Here is a 17,564-nt window from a genome sequence, read left to right on the forward strand (position 1 = left end):
CGCTCCATCACCTTAAATCGCACCTAGGTGCAACCAGATGACGCTGTCTATGCTGAATGCTTTTTGGCACTATTTTTATTTTAAAATTACCAATTCATATTTCCAGCTCCCCGTTATTGGATTGTTGTCCTTTTGGTGCCATTTTGTTCAATATATTATTCTCTATTTTAATGAACTGTAGTACATTTTGTATTTCATTCTGTCTTCCTTTTTTTTTATTTATTTTTTTATCTGTTTTGGTACTCCTATATGCTTTACACTTTTTGCTAAGTAAAGCCTGCCTGCTCGGTGCCATTTACACCAGGGTATTGGCCTCCTGTTTAAATTACTGAAACCTTTACTGGACCTAAGAAGTATGGTGTTATTACTTGTGGCAGACTACCATCCACCCCCAACTAATAATCCACTTTCTCACAGTCAGCATTTAATGGAGAGAGATGTTTGTCTGTTTTCCCCTCAGTGGTGGTGGCAGACTACCAAGGGTGCACCTCTATAGATAAGTAGGTCGAATTGATGTACACATTTCCTGGAAGGAGCACCACATAGTTAAGCATAAATAAACATCATCTAACAAAGGAATCCCAAAGGTAGGGGTATTTCTAATCTAATAGAGATGGAATTTACTTTTTTGTTTCTGGGTTCAATGTTTTGTTGGAGAGAATTGGTGCTATTTCAAGCTCTTCGATAGTTAAAATGACAGTTGGGAAAACTGCTCGATCTTCTATGCTACATTCATCTGGTGTTATTAAGCTCTTCCTGAGGTCAAAAGGGATCCATTTGCACCTGCCCACGCATGCATAACGTGATTTTCTTTGTGTATGTATATAGTTATTGCTCTCTTCAGTCAGAGTTTATGTAAATCATTGGTTTGTGCTGATTCTCTGAGTTGAGTGCAGTCAATTCTTTGGTATATTTGGTTTAAAATCTGTAAAAGTACCATAAATAAACAAGGGGCTTATCGCCAAAGAATTTGCGACTCACACTAGCCAACACCAACATTTACCCAAATTTGGCCTCATATGTTGTGGCGCAGGCACGCATGGACAGTGTTGCCTTCTTAGTGCATGGGTGGCCAGTGCATGCACAAAATTGAAGATTTTCATACTGAATCGTAATACAACCTTAAATGTTCAAGGTAGTCTCTCTGTGACCCAACCCAAGCAAATATTACTCTACTTACTGCACCATTGCCAGTCAGAGGGCTGGAAAAAAGCCTGAATTTGTAAGACTAAAACAATGCACCCATGCTACTGCATTTTGTCAGTTACTGCACCCAGCCTTAATAGGAGAATGTCTTTCATTAAGCAAATGGACCAATGAGTCAGTGTGAGGTCCATCTGCTTGAGCAAAAGTAACAGGCATGATCAGAGAATTCCTGTGTCACATCCCAAAAATAAAGATTGCAGATTTTATTAATTTAAAGTCTGGTAAAAAAGAATACCCTTGCTCCAAGTTTTATATTCAAACCGTAGGGTTCTGTGGAACAGGAAACAATACATGCAAAGATTGTAGTGGGGTACACCTATGTTAACAATCAAATGTGTGCATTATTAGGAGTCCTCCTTTAGACAGAGCACCAATTAATAAAGTTGATGTGGTAAGCGTAAATTATTTGTTCTATATTGCTCACTGTTATAGTATTTAATTATTTTCGTTTTCGGGTATGTTTGTCCTGATGTGCGTTTTTCTTGCATATTCTGACATTTAAAGCACATTTTTTGTATGATTGCTTGTGTTTTGAAATAAATACTCGACTGCAGTTGGCTTTCTCTTTAGGCGATGTCCCACTGACTGAGGTGATTGACCCTAAAAAAAGAGCTTCATGGATATCCCAAAAGCTGGATCTGGCTAAGAAGCAGTACATGGATGGAATAAATATCGACATTGAACAAGCAGTGAATACTTCATCTCTGGAGTACTATGCACTAACCGCTCTGGTTCAAGAAACAGCAGAAGCCTTTCACAGGGAAATTGTTGGATCGCAGGTGAGCTGGAACATCTGCATGAATAACAGACATCTAGTTGTAGCCTATAGAGTTTCTGGAAGTACTTGTTCAATCCATGTTAGGTTTTCCACATGCACATTATATCGTGGTTAGCTCACTGGAAACAGTTCCCAGAGTCATATGCACCATATAAATTACAAGTGTGTTGTGCAGATCTTTCCAGAGTTCTCTGGATACCAGATAGTAAATGCAGATCTCACAACTTCTTAGTCATGTTTCTAAAAAGGGAAAACTTACTAATATTGTATTGATACTTACAAGTGCTAAAATACTGTAAGGTGTAATTGATTTATCAGGGTACAAAATGTAAGAGCCCCAGTTTGGAAGTGTAGCTGATAACGCGTACCAATCTAAATTTATTCACTCTGGGGCTCGTTTTAGGCCGATGAATCTTTTGACCCTGATTGAAGACACCTTAGGATGAGACAACTAATCAACTTGTCAATCAAGTCTGTGACCTCATCAATATTCACAATAGCAAATCAATCAAAGTAATCAGTAACATCAATAAAATTGAAGCACACCATTACCTTTCAGTCATGAATAAACCACACAATTTGATACGATTTATGATATTTATTCCCTATGGATTACAATTCTACTAGCAAGTTTATTAGTCTCAAAACCAACAACGCCATAATATGGCAACTCGAAAAAGATTTTATCAAAGCAAAGATCATGAACATTAGAACATAGCACGACGTCAACATGGATTAACTTTAGCAGATTATCATTAGCCCATTATTCAACAAAGCATAGATTCAATCATTTGTCTATTTGCGTCCGTTTAGTGACCCCCTTAACTAACCTCGAATCAGCATTAGCATGTTGGGCTTCATACAAAACAATTTAGCAACATCAATTTAGAAAACATCTATCTATGGTCTCTATCGAAAGAAGCAGTTGGTACCTAGAAAGAAAAGGCAAACAGACAATACAATTTCATCATCATATAGTTACCCTCCGTAATGGGTCAGCATACAGAGTCAGTCTTCATCCTCAGGACATCAGTTGATTCGCCATCAGCCAGGAAACACAGCAAAGTTCGGTAAAACCGGGCAAAAGAGAATACCTCCCTCATAAGGAGGAAAAGTATGAATCGGGCAAGGCAAAGTAAGTGAGGATGGTTTGCAAAGTTCAAACAGCAAAGTCTTTGGGCAGAGTAACAAAGTGGCTGGGCAGTAGCAAAAGGCACGCAATGTCTGATTTCTCCTCGTGTCCAAGAATTTTTATATCGATCTTGTTGTTGTACAGTCCCCTAATTTCCAATTGGGCAAGTTTTGGTGCACCATCATCTCCATCCAATGGTTTACTTGTCATCTCATAACAGTTCTCACGTAGTTTATTGGTCGCTGGGTTTGACACCTTCAACGGGTAGAATGTCAGGTGAGGAATAAGTAACATTTGTTACTCAAGTCAGTAGTCCCATTGTCTTCCCTAGTCTAAATGACCTTGTACCTGTTGCGAATTACACTGTTGCACTCCACAAGAGCAAGTCGGGTTCTCATGAGAAGATTTACTACGGTTACACACACATCTCTAACTTCTGGAAAAGTACGGCTTCATGTCCTTCAGCAAGTCAGCACATTGCGCATTAGAAAAACACATTTAATATGAAACCTGGCAGCTTGGCCCCGACTCATGCTAACTAAGGCCTAGTGTTTAATTAGCAAAACCTTAAACTATAACTTTTAATACTAATACAAAATCATACATTAGTACATTAATATTTCAATATTAGTCAGTTTCATTAATCATCGTATACATTGGTGGCCATTCCCCGTGGGCACAGTTCATACACATGGGTTAACGTTTACATTTTCTATGCGATTTCACTAAGCATTGTATTGCAAGCTTCTCATGGTAATTATTAGATTTTAATCACACTCCATCATAGCCCATCCTGACCAATTGAGAGGAGAGAGGCCAGCGTCATTGAACCATGCCATGATTAATCTCTCTCAAACAATATGCCAGGGGATTGAACAGTTGTAAACCTGGTATCCTTGCCTCACCTATGCATAGAGCGCTGAACCCAAGACTGAACACTGGTAAGGTTCTAAGATGGTGCAAGAGTGAATACGGTTCAAAGAATGGGGAATGTAAAGGCCAGATCAAATTCAGAAAACCTTTTGGAGAGTTTGTATCCTTGAAATCAGTTAAATACTGCAGGGGTGGGGGATGCACTAAGGAAATCTTGAGCCTGAGGGAGGGAGCCTGAGGTAGGTAGCCAGTGGTCTGCTTTGGGGAGGGATGTGTGTGTGTTTTCTGAATAATTAAAGTCACTCACTGACTTAACGATATCGGTATGTCGTACGTTATCACACTTTTAGAATAAGCAACTTGGAGAGGAATTACTTTCGAGTCAGATGTACTTTAATTGTAGTACATTGTTTGGAAGAAGCATTTGACCATAGGCTTAAATATACTTCCTAATGCTCATTTTTAATTAAAAGTTACTCACTATGTACATACCAAGATGCCTCCTGTTTACCAGGCTACGCTTCTCTTACAGTAGCACTGTACCAAGGTGAAGTGCTTGCCCATTTAAGCATCTTGAAACTCGGGCAAAAGACAAGCCTGAGTTGTTTGTCGAGGTCCGCAGCGAGAGGACCGCAAAGAACAAACATTGGAAAAGTAAATAGGTCTCACGTGCAAGAGCTATTGGTCCCAGTGGTGTGGATTAATGCAATCCTTAATCTACCTATGACCTCATTTGCAGATAGGGGATTTCATCCTTCATACCGTGAACATGGGTTTTCAAACGGTTGACCCAATGTTGCTCTTTCTCCATCAGCACTTGTCCTGTGTTACTGCCAGAGTGGGGAACAATGGCCTCCCGTAGGACCTAAGTAAGGTCCTTGTCAGAATGCTTTCAATCTAGATAGAGTTTGGATATACAGGTGGCATTCTTCCTACACCGGATTGTTCTTGAGTGTTCACTAATCCGTAATCCAATTATTCTGGCTGTCATTCCAATGTATCTTTTGCTACATGGACATGTGAGCATATACACCTCCTCAGTATTGCAATTGGTATGTTGTTTTATGATCCAAAGGTGGTCCGTGCCAATGTCAATTTCTTAAAAATGTTTAGTAAAGGTATACTCTGAACAGTTGCAACATGGGAAGTGTCCCACAATTGGGGGGTAAACCCCAAAAAGTGCCAGAAGCCTTAGTTGTGATATTATCACATGTGGTTGGGTGCCTACCAACGTATCCCTCAGACTTGTACACCACTTGAAAGCAAATAGCAGAAGGGGCCAGTAATTCCCTCTTTTTTTCAGAATGCCCCAATGTTTTGAAAATTTTCTTTTTACTTTATTGGATACATGTGTGAAGGTAGTTATGCATGTCAGTCTCTCATCCTGTTCTTTAGGACATGTTTCTAAAAAGGCCTCTTTGTTATTGTGAGCACATTTATTGGCATGCTCAGTTACCCTAGATGGGTACTTACGTGCCCTCAGTTCATCAGCTAATCTGTCCGCTTGCTCATTATAGGTAGTGATGTCGGAGCAGTTCTGTCTAATGCCTAGAAACCGACCAAAAGGTAAATTCTCTGTCATAGATCTGGGATGATGGCTATTAAACATAGGAGACTATTTTTGTCTTCGGTTCTTCGTATACCTTTGTAGTTATTTTGTTGTCTCTGACATTGATGTTGAGATATAGGAAGGTGATACTACATCTGTCAGTAGTATGAGTGAACTGTAAATAGGGATCACTCGTGTTGATCCGTTTGGAAAACTCTGTAGCTGATGTCATGTCATCTCTCCAGACTATAAGGACATCATCGATATACCAGCATCACAATTTAATGTAGATTGGTGTTGCGTCAATGTGCTAACATTCAATTTGGTAAACATACAGGCAGGCCAGGCTCGGAGCAAATGTGCTTCCTATTGAAGTGCTTTTTATTTGATGGTAAATCATGTTGTCATACTTAAATACATTTTCAGTTAGGGCTATCCTTGCACAGTCCGTCACTTACTCTATTGGTGTCATAGTGTCAATTGCAGTGTCCTTGAGAATATTCTCCATGACTGGGAAAGCTTGTTGTTATAGTATAGAGGTATTCATAGCCTCAATATCCATTATCATCAATAGATTCAAATTGGAATCAAAACTCAAGGTATCAAGACCGAGAACGTCTTGGTATCCTTAAAAAATGAAGGTATATTTTTCACCAGAGACATAAGAAACCAGTCACAACATTGGGATAATGGTTCCAGGATGGAATTGATTCTGGATACAATGGGTTTCCCTGACGGGTGATATCTGTTGTTATGTAGTTTAGGCAAAATGTAAAAAAAAAGTGCCATCCTGGGTTATCTTGGTGTTGAAAATGTTGCCTCTTGCGTTGTAATCCACCCTATGTTCAGGGCTTCTTCAACCATGATCTTAACGGAATGGAAGAGGCGGGTGGGGTTCTCCTCCAAGACCTCGTAGCTGCTTGCATCTGAAAGCAGTCATTTGTATTCCTTATCATACATTTCAAAGGGAAGGATAACAGTTGCACGCCCTTATCAGCTGGTTTTCTAACAATGTATCTTCTTTCCAGTTCCCTTTCCTCAGTCTGCTGGCGAGGGCCCGCCCATATTAGACAATATTTTGGCGGGCGCAGGATGGCTGAAGTTGAATCATTTCACCCTGGGGTGCGTGTGAAGCCACAACATTCTTTTTAAACATATTTGTTGGGTCCGATTACTGGAATGCTAAGATATTTGATCCACCTACATTAAGAGGCAATCTCTCATATGGCAGGATGATTCAGCCCAGAATTAGGGCTGTTTTAAAAGCAAACACCAAGCTCCCTTGAAGACTTCACCTGACATTTGACCTCTGTCTTTAAACGCACATCAAATATGACAAGATCAGAAAGAATTTTAAAGGCCTGTTTAGAGAAAGTGAGCACTCGTGCAGGAATATAGGAAGTGATGAAGACATGTTGGACAGCCTAAAACAAATAAACTCAGCAAATACAAAGCCAGAAAATGTGACTTAGAAATCACAAAGCCAATGGAAAGTACAGGGTGGAATGCATTCGCAGGAAAGCTTACAGAATGCCCCCAATTAGCCTTTTTGCAACTAGACAGCTGTGCTGCGCTGTCTCGTAGGCTTCAACCTAAGTATGATTTGCACCCACTTTGCAGAGATGAGATCCCTGCAGCTGGCCCTTTGAGTCTGCCCAGCTGAGATCAAAATCACATTTGCTTCCTTTCATTTAAATTCAGGCCATCGTGTTTCAAAGGAGGGAGATAATGTAGGCAGTGCTTTAAAGGGGGACTATCGCTAGCTTTGCAGTGAAACAGTAAAAAGAGTTTGTTCAAGAACTCCTGCAGCGCTTCATAATGTTACATACAATTTTCAGTCCAAACATGGAGATAGTTTATGCTGCTTGTAGAAGTAGTTTGATGCCCCCTATTGGCTGTACTCTACTCAGCTTCCTAGTCTTGCAGGGCCCTCTGATAGAACCTAATGACACATAGTAATATAATAGCCTTTAATGGGCTGGTGTGTATGTAATGTGGCATAGTAAGAAAGATGCTCTTTATCTGCCAACTCATGTGGAAAATGGCATGGGAAAGTATTTTAATTCTAATAGTGTTTAAAACAGCCATTTGTTCTTAAATCCTGGATTATAAATGTGTTTTTCTTATGCTCCACAAACTAATAAACTCATGAGTACAGAGTGCTGGGAAAATACGCTATACACAGTACAAAATACTTTAGTTTAACTGACACGTTGCAACATGTTTAAACTGTTACAACTAAATTTGTGTTGGGTAATATATGTCACCACATCATCCTTTTTTACCTTGAAGGCTTACAAAAGGGCAAGTCTTCAGGCAAAACAGTGGTTGAAACACACAAGACTAATTGAAATAAATGAACATGCTCAAAAGTAATCTCTGAACCTTCAACCCACTAACGAGATTCAATCAGTGACTTACTTGATGTCTCATAACATCAAAACATTGACTAGCGCAAAGGATGAAAAGGCTGTTTTGAAACTCGAGAGACAAAACTAAATCTCATCCATATGGTAAAGCAGGGACGTGAATGAAGACCAGAGATGGTTTAGCTCTGTAGAGAGGTGGAGACAGAACTCCTCAATATTGCATCTGATTCCACTTAAAAATGAAAGAAGAAGCTATAAGAACATCATCTTTGAGACGAAGACATCCTCCTTTAGGTCTCACTTAGACGAGGTGTGAAACACCCCTGAAAACGCTTCAACTTCATTAAACAACAATATGCCTAAACACAGATAATTGTTACTAACGCTTCAAAGAACAGATGTAAGGACACTTCAAACATCTTTGTTGAAAAGATAATAAATATCAGACTCTCTCTACCGGCACCTCAGCAGTATGCCTTTTTCTTCCTCCTTCCCAACGAACAGTGCATCCTGTAAAGAATTCCGATAAGTGAGCAAAACTGAAAGACAGTCAGCAGCTTGAAACCTGCCACCGACATTGCGGACCCGATCACCTCCACCTTCCTCGCAGAGGTCACTCATCACATCGCCCCCTACTGGATGCAAGTGATCAGTACTGGCATACCCTAGGTGAAGTGCCGAACTGCTGGGAAAAAAAATTAGCAATGCAGAGGGTGACCTGGATGACCAGTACAATGTATGTCCTGTGACTAACCTCCATTTTGTAGCAAAAGGTTTGGAAGGCTAAGAATTAACTCAAACAATCTGTTGAGGAAACCAACTTGCTAAATGACTTCCAATCATGCCTCCGTGTACCCCCAAAATTGCTCTTTTATTGATTTTTGATGCTGTTCACATTTCACAGTGGGGATTCCATCTACTCATTCTCGAGGTCAGCAGCATTTGATACAGTTAACCATGATCTCTAAATTAACACTCTGAAGAAGAGGAAGGAAATGCATGCATATGTCCTAAACTGGTGTTCCTCATGCACAAGCAGCCGGTCTAACACATCAAACTGAACAGGATCAGCACTGGCCATCCAAGGAGTTCCACCAGGATACATATTTCTGCTCTATTTAACCTTTACGCAGAATCCCAGACTTAGATTATTTGAAAATTGTATACCATCTCTACTCAGCTGATCTTCTGCTCTACCTAAAAGTTTACTTGCTAGTAGATATACTTCTTCTGATTCAGATACTAAAGGACATGCAAACTTGGATGTTGCTAAACCACTATAGGCTGACCAGCTAAATTCCTCCTCCTCTTTCTCCCTCATAGCACACTGGTGCTTCAAGACTGGCTTGATTTGCTAAAAGTTGTAAACTGTAGACCCCAAATCATCAATTGCTCCAAGTCTCTCAGAATCACCCTAGATAAAAATCTAAACCTGATAGCGTACATCAGTGCTACCACAAGAAGATCTCCACATAAATTTAAACTCTTCAAACATATTAAACCCTGGGGGGACGGGACGATGTAAGATGGCAGACAGGACGCATCCATGAGTGGCTCCTGGATGCTCTCTGTTATCCTGTATCATCCTGCCATCAGTGACAGAATCATACCCCCTTCCCTGAATCCCCTGTGACCTACTGCTGCCTGTCACCAAGCGTGGCCTACTGCAGAGAGCTGCCTGCTGCAGACTTGGTAGAGAGCGCCGCAGCCGTGAGTAGCGTGCTTAATCCCTGGAGCTGCTGCAGGGCATGTTGTATGGATCCTGCATGCCGTGGCTACCATGGCAACAGAGCAACCAGGAGCCCTGATGACGGGGACCTGCTGCACTTCTGAGACCAGCGGAGGGATCCGGACTCTGAGGGGGCCAGCGATGTGGCAGTCTGAGAAGAGAGAAACGCGACAGGAGCACCACAGAGATTTGGTGCTCTAATTCTAGAGTGAAGAAACGTCGAGAGGTCCGTGCATGGGGTCCGCTGCAACAGAACACACAGGGAGCAGGAGTCTGACACATTCCAGGGCAAGATGGGGGCGTTCCGATCCTGAAGGTGCCCCTGAGCAGACTCGATGCTGCTTGCTCTGACGCCTCCCTAGACCATGAGCATAATCTAGGGAACATCTGCTGATGTATTTGAAGGCCTCCCCCTTTGATGCTGCTGTAGACCGGTCGTTAGAAGAGATCATGGTCGTCCCCCTGATAACCGTGCCTGGATCCAGGAGGGCACCTGCTGAGGGCCCCCTGTGTCTCTCCCTGCTATATGGGCTTACCAGGGGGCAACAGGCCTCTTAACGGGGGATACCCCCATGATTGTAAGCTGCCAGCGGCACGCTCTGCTGATTCTGGCACTGGGTCCCCAGCTGGAGTGGGGCAGACCCCAGATTCTGGACCTCCCAGGGGTCCAAGACATGGGACGCTGATCTACACCCCGGGAATATCTCCCAGAACGGCCCCATGGGTAAAGGGAAGCTGCATGGCCCTAAACAGGGCAATACCATAGAGCATTATGCCACACCAATGCCCCTTCCTCCAAGGCAGACAAGACAAGTAGGTGCTTGTGGTGATATGTCCCAGGAGCTTGTTCAGGAAGAACCCACTAGGGCAGACCTCCTAACAACCATCCATGGCTGCCACGTTACGCTGGAGGGGAAAAAGAAGCAGTCTCTCTGGAGGTGAATCTCTTGTGCACCTATGAAAGGTCTCGGACAAAGTACAAGTTGCACAGGGTACTATTGGTGAACTTCAAGAGGAGAAGACCCCCTAAAGAAACACATCTGCCTTTCGTGGCTACAACACGTGCCATCATTGCTGGGGGTTTTATTCAGAGACCGAGACTATATCCTCTGTGCCTCTAGAGAATCGGCTAACGGTCGGCATGAGAATCACACTTTCTTTGGATTATAGGTAGAAAGTTCTAAATGATCGAAAATACTTCCTCGAGGTCAAACCAGCATTGACATCTATATATAGTGTGTGTGTGTGTGTGTGTGTGTGGCGGTGGATTGGGGGTGCTACAAACAGTTATTGTTTCTAAATGCAGCACACTGATACAGTGCATACTATCTATGTTGAATAGGAATTAGGGCCTCTCTTTCCGCATTCAGTGGTAGGCCTGGTTTTCTTGGGGAGGGGAGTGGGCTGTAAATCCTGACAGCATATCTTCTATGGGTGAACTCAAATTCATTGCGGGGTGGTTTTCCGTGAGGAAGGTGTAATGTTGTTGTTTTGGTTAGCATTTCCTCCTACTGGTTGTAGGAACCAGATTTGTCACAGTGACATGTGTACGGGCGTGAGAATTAATGCAGTCCCTGATGGACTGACATCCAGATACTTCCTGCTTTTGGAGCCAGATAGACCAGACACAGATGGAGATCATATGCACTTATGGCCAACATTATGCACATACTTATTTGGAACGTAAGGGGTCTAAGGGATTGCCCTGAGATATAGGCTACACTTCTAACTTCAGATAGCCAGCCTACCAGAGACGCATTGATGAGCACAGAGTCTCAAACATTTGTGGAAAAAAAGAGGGGTCAATTGTTCTGTGCCACATATTCATCATACGCGAGAGGGGTGGCAAATTGGATCGCGCCAGGAGTGCCATTCCAACATATATATACAGCTAGGCAGATGTGTAGGGATGATATATACTTCTACAAGGGAGGCTAGATGGCAATGATATCACGCACCTCAGCACATATGGGCCTAATGTAGATGATGAGCGTTTTTATGCCAAATTGCTGGAAGACAGAATAGGCTCCCCATAGTGTGAGCAGGTGACTTCAGTTGTGTCCTGGATGGTTATAAGGATCGATACCCACCACGTCAAGGTACAAAACCTAACATGACTGCGTACCTCACTCAAGTCATGACTAACCTAGGATTCATTGACTGTTTGAGCACTCGGCACCCACACTCACTTGAGTACGCCTGTTATTCCCTGACACATGGCACATATAGCTGCCTCGATCGCGTCCTTGCTACAGGAGTCAACCCCAGGATGATGCACACAATAATCTATCTAGGCGATACCTCTCAGATCACGCATTGGTCTTGGTTCGCCTGCAATGGAGGGACCCTACACTGACCACCAAATCATGGGTATGCCACCGGACCTTCTCACTGCTGAGGCCTGTAGGGAGACACTGAGGGGAGTGCTACATACTTATATAGACAGCAACTGGGGCTCCACAGGGTCCTGATCTACTTAATGGGACGCTCTTGTGGTTGTCCTCAGAGGTGTGTGTATCGGGACTTTTGTGGGGTACGATGTCAGCTGACATTAACAGGTAGTCATGATTGGCAACTGTCTTCAAGGGGGAGGTGAGCTCGGCATCCAAGCAGGAGGAGATTATGGACATTCAGTATAAATTACATGGCCTATTAAGTACTTTAAATAAGTACACTCTTCCCTACTATCCACAGCTCGTGCACAGAGAGGGGGATAAATCGGGCTGCCTCCTGGCCTGGATATTGAAGCGTGAGCAGGAGATCCCTCCTATATTAAGAACGTGTACTCCGGGAGGACAGGTGAATGCAACTCGTCATGATATACTGACAGCCCTGGCGGAGCACTTCAGTCATGTATATGGTGCTCCCAAGGAGTATCCCCTGCATGAGACAGAGGATTTCCTTGACAGGGTGATCCTACTCAGACTTCCCCTAACTGTGACACAAGACTTGGACAAGAACCTCACATTGGAGGAGCTCCTCTTAGTGCGTTGAGCAGTACAAAAGCCCCTGAAGGGGATGGTTTCCCTGCCGAATTCTACCAAATGTATCCCGATGTTTCAGAAAGAGGCTATTGGAGGTCTTCTTGGAGGCTGGGAACACTGACTCGTACCATGCTAGAGGGCATTATCTGCCTCATGTTAACACCAGGGGAAGACCCTGAGGATCCTTCTTCCTACCACCCAATCACTATGATATACTCTGATATGAATATTCTATGTAAATTGTTAGCAAAACGCTTACAGGAGGTGGTCCGGAATTTGGTCCATGAAGACCATTATGGGTTAATGCCCTCGCGCTGTACAGCCCTTAATTTGAAGAGATTGACACATGTTTTACATAAAACTGCAGTAGCAGACCAAGATCCGGTGCTAGTGTCGATTGACCTTTAAAAGGCATTTGACACTTAAATGAAACTGTCTTATGACAGTGCTACAATGCATGAGGTTTGGTCTCGCATTTTGGGCATAGGTAAGCCTATTATATACTAATCCTATTATATACTAACCCGATAGCCAGAGTCCAGGTGAGAGGGGAGATCTCAGAAGCATTGTGTGTGGAACTCGGCATCAGGCAGGGCTGCCCCCTCTCGCCACTCCTTTTTGCCCTAGCACTTGAGCCAATGGTGACTTGTCTGCAGTGAGAGCTAGGACCCTGGGGCATTCAGGTGGGGGAGTCAACAAATGTGTCACCTTGTATGCAGACCTCCACTACCCAAGAGAGGCGGTGTGTTAACTTTAGAAAATCCCTCTTTTTTTCCATTGGGGAGACTGACTTTGTTGCCATGGGAACAACTACCTGATTTGGACTTCAAATGGGAATGTGAAAGTTTCCGGTACTTGGGCTTCATGGTTACGAAGATGGCTGCAGACCACCATCGGGTTAATCTGGAGCGGGTAGTGGAGGGCTTGACCATATCGGTACACTTCTGAAATACCTTGCCACTGTCAATTTTGGGAAGGGCAGCTATTGCAACAATGGTACTTCTACCGCACTGTCTGTACCTTGGTCAGAATGTGCTGTTTCCGCTACCAGAGCAGTTTCTTCCAGCAACTGAATAGTCTACTTGCATCACTGGTGTGGGCAGGGAAGAGGAGGAGGGTACCCCTCTCCACACTGAAGAGGGATATGGAGGAAGGGGTCCTAGGCATCCTGGATGTACAGCTTTAATATTTTGCGGCACACCAGCAGCATGCTGCTTGATGGCTGATTGAGGCAGATAACTATCAAAATAGGCTTCTACGGGGCATGATAGGATGATACACTCCTACGGCTACTGATGAGAGGGGGTCTTAAATTACCTGGTAACACATACTGCACAGATATGGGAGAAAGTTGAAAAAGATTGAGAAGGGCCCCCTTTAATAGAGAATTGCCTCTGTGGGACCTTGAACCCATATGTCCATGGCGAAATGGAGGGATGGTGGATGTCTAGTGGCGGGAGGTTTGTATCCCGGACGGATCTTTGTCACATTTCTGGAGGTGCAAGATACCTTCGCAGTGGGACAGGGCCACTTTCTCCAGTATAGCAAACTGGAAAATATCATAAAGGAGATCTGGTCCACCTACCTGGCTGCCTCCTCATGCCCCCGGCTTCCTCGACTGTGGGAGCACTGCTTAACTGGGGTGGCGGTCCCCACCTCATCTTGTTATTCTACAAAGCCTTTCGGAGTAATAGGACTAACAGCCCATATAAGGCTAGGGCAGCATGGGAACTTGATTGGAGGGTACCCATTGAGGGCTCAGACTGGGAACACACATGCAACCTGGTAAAAACGATATTCTGCAATCACAGATTTAAACTGTTATATTTTCCCTATTTACACACACCTAGATAACACCGTCTCTGATACATAGGATAGATCCAGCTAGATCAGCCCAGTGTGCTCACTGTGGGGAAGATGACACCACATTTCTGCATTTGGCGTGACAATTCTACAGGTATATATAATCCTTGGAAAGAGGCTGTCTCTCGCATTGCAAACACAAAGGGAATCATAATCCCTGTGCCTGTGCTTGTTAGGTATGGTGGCGAGACCCAGGGGGCGCAAGATTGCATACAGAAGCCTTACTCCTGGCAAAACAATGAGGCCATTGGTTGGATGGTGACCAGGTATCTTAGCCAGACCTTGTGGATTAACGATGTACTAGAATGGGGGGTGGCAAAAGAACAACATATGCGATTTACCCGCACAGACGGGGCTGCAGAGATTTTAACTGTATGGAGGGCAATGTTGGACTCATTTAATGACCCGGGTAACCTGGAGGAGGACTCTGCCCCGGAGAAAGCGGGGACAGACTGATGTTCAGGTTATTATTGTGAGCTAAACATGCTATAACCAAGTGAAGTTCTGAACTGAATTCGCTTATTATATGGCTACCTACTTGGTATATATGATGATTCATACTTTAAAGATACCCTAATTGACGCTTTACTAAGATATGACGCGGATGCTGGCATTTGGTGCCCTGATTTGTACGCTGTGTTTGTTACTCTACAAACAATGACAAAAATAAAGGTTTTAAATATATATATATATATATATATATATATATATATATATATATATATATATATATATATATATATATATTAAACCCTTCATTCTCCAATCAAATCTAAAAATGTGGTTCAAGCTCTAGACATTCGAAGACATGACTATGGTAATGTGCTTCTAACCAGAATCCCCAAAAGCTTGAAATGCTAAACTCGGGCAGTAGCAAGATTAGTTTCTGGAGTAAGGCACTTCCATCAAATCCCCCGTTTTTATCTGTCTCAACTGGCTCTTGAGCAAAGCCCAGTGCATTTTTAAGGTAGTCTGTATTAATCCCAAAACCTTGCACTACAGCACGTCTGGATACCGGGCTCGAAAACTCACATTATTAGGGGTGAGTATGTGTGGGGGATATTATATCACTACCACTACTTAGTTTAGTAACTTCTTCAGGAAGCTCCAAGGTTCAAGAAGCAGGAAGACCACTCTTGCTACATGTCTGGATGTGTACCTAGAATATGCAGCTCACTTTCCACAGAGCCTCGCACAATCCCTTCTATATAGAAATATTTGCTTAACTAATCCCCCTTCCTTACGGGCGCTCCCCAGCTGTTTACGTAATGAAACTCCTTTTTTCTGTGTAACTTGTGAATGGATTCCTAGCTCAGATTGGTAGCACGGCCCCCCAACAGTTCTGTTCATCCCTGGTTTCGCTTTGCTGTAACTGCCTCTTGTTTTATTGTACAGTGCTTTGATACCTGCGGGTGTTGTACGCACTCTCTAAAACTGTTATATACTGTACATAAATGTTGTTTCAAGAGCATAAATATCCGTGTAAATGTTTCTCATTTGGCAATTATAATTTTTAGTTTTTTCCTTAAACAGAATAATCTTTCTTCTGTTTTCCTAGGTTACTTTTGATGTGGCCTGGTCCCCGAAGTGCATTGACCTAAGATGTTACAACTACAGTGGTATAGCAGAGGTCAGCGATTTCTTGTTTGTCATGTCTTATGATGAGCAGTCTCAGATTTGGACAGACTGTATAGCAGGAGCCAATGCTCCTTACAATCAAACACTAATTGGTAAGCATCAGGTAGCAAATCCTGTCTTTATTAGCATTTCTGATACGTTATACTCCTTTTTGGAGGCCAGGCCTCATTTTTCATGACCAGAATTTGATCCAGAGAGCGAAAAGAGAGAAATAATTTCACAATTTAAGCAGTTTTACAAGCTGAAACTCTTCATGTACTTGCACAAAAGGGTAGGATTCCCTGAAATTGGCCGTCCTAGGTCAGTGTGTAAAGTCCATAGGGCTCAGATGTCCAAGGAACAGGGGTGCCCCTGACCATTATAACTTGTTCCGTAAGGCGACAGGTCAAGGGCAGAGCTGAGTAACCGAATGACCCTTCGTATTGGTATTCCAGTGTATTCACAAAGTCAAAAATTTGAAAAAAAGTCTTTATCCCTCTGATGTTTCTAAGAGACTTCCAGAGAGGACTGGTGTGAAGGCTTGGGGCTTTCTCAAGGCTGACAATATAAACATCATTTAAGAAACGGCATTTATTAGACCAAATTTAAGGCCAAAAGGAGCAACATTTTGTATTGTCATAGACACAGTGCCCAGAGAGAGAGAGAAGAAAAGAAATGAAAAATAAGAACAGGAAAGTCCCAAAAGGTGAGAATATAGGGAGCCTGAACCCAAATTTATAGATGCAGTTTGGGATTACAATCAAGAATTCAATTAAATTATGGACATCAGGATTTACCAGTAGGTTAATGGTAAGTTCACCATGTAGAAACAAAATAATGTGCCCCAGTGTTACATGCGCAAGCAGGAAAAAGTGTAACATTTGTTAATTCAATTTATTTTATTTCACGATTTGGAACTCCACTTGTACACTCATCATCTTATCAAAAAGTAAAAATAAAAAAATCCATCGCAAATATATACTAACTATCTTAAATACTATACATAAAGCAGGGAAGAATGTAAAACAAAGTTATCTTTACAGTACAAAATAATCAGGTTTCAACCCATACCTGGTGAATTAAGATACTATACAATATTTACATAAAAAGACGACAATCGCTGAAAAACCTATTGTTTGGTAAATTTAGTTTTCTTCCCCCTCTAACCAATAACATGTAAAAATCAGTGCATGACATTATGGAATAATACCCAACAATAAAAGGAGAATTAGAATACCTAACAAAAGAAGGTTTAGTGCATACACCAAAACAGATAGGCCCTGCAACACGTTCCAGAGTATAAAATAACAGTACAGTAAGATTGTGACAACCTAGTTGTAACCACCAAAAGAGTGATAAGATCAATAAATATTTAAAAGAGACTTAAAAAATGTAAACATCCTAAAACAAAATATTTAGTTCGGAGTATTATAGATAAATTTCAATACCTCATTTGGAGAACAT

The 17,564-nt window shown here is 42.5% G+C and overlaps 1 protein-coding gene across 1 annotated transcript in view; it reads left to right on the forward strand.

Annotated features, from left to right (window-relative positions):
- Window positions 1-17,564, forward strand: part of LOC138293207 (di-N-acetylchitobiase-like) — a 110,014-nt gene that overhangs the window by 43,054 nt on the left and 49,396 nt on the right. Inside the window, exons 3-4 of the mRNA XM_069232295.1 lie at window positions 1,777-1,985; window positions 16,042-16,213. Coding sequence (XP_069088396.1) covers window positions 1,777-1,985; window positions 16,042-16,213 — 381 coding nt within the window. The remainder of the gene's footprint in view (window positions 1-1,776; window positions 1,986-16,041; window positions 16,214-17,564) is intronic.

Source organism: Pleurodeles waltl, chromosome 4_2 (assembly GCF_031143425.1).
Source record: "Pleurodeles waltl isolate 20211129_DDA chromosome 4_2, aPleWal1.hap1.20221129, whole genome shotgun sequence".
Classification (NCBI taxonomy): domain Eukaryota; kingdom Metazoa; phylum Chordata; class Amphibia; order Caudata; family Salamandridae; genus Pleurodeles; species Pleurodeles waltl.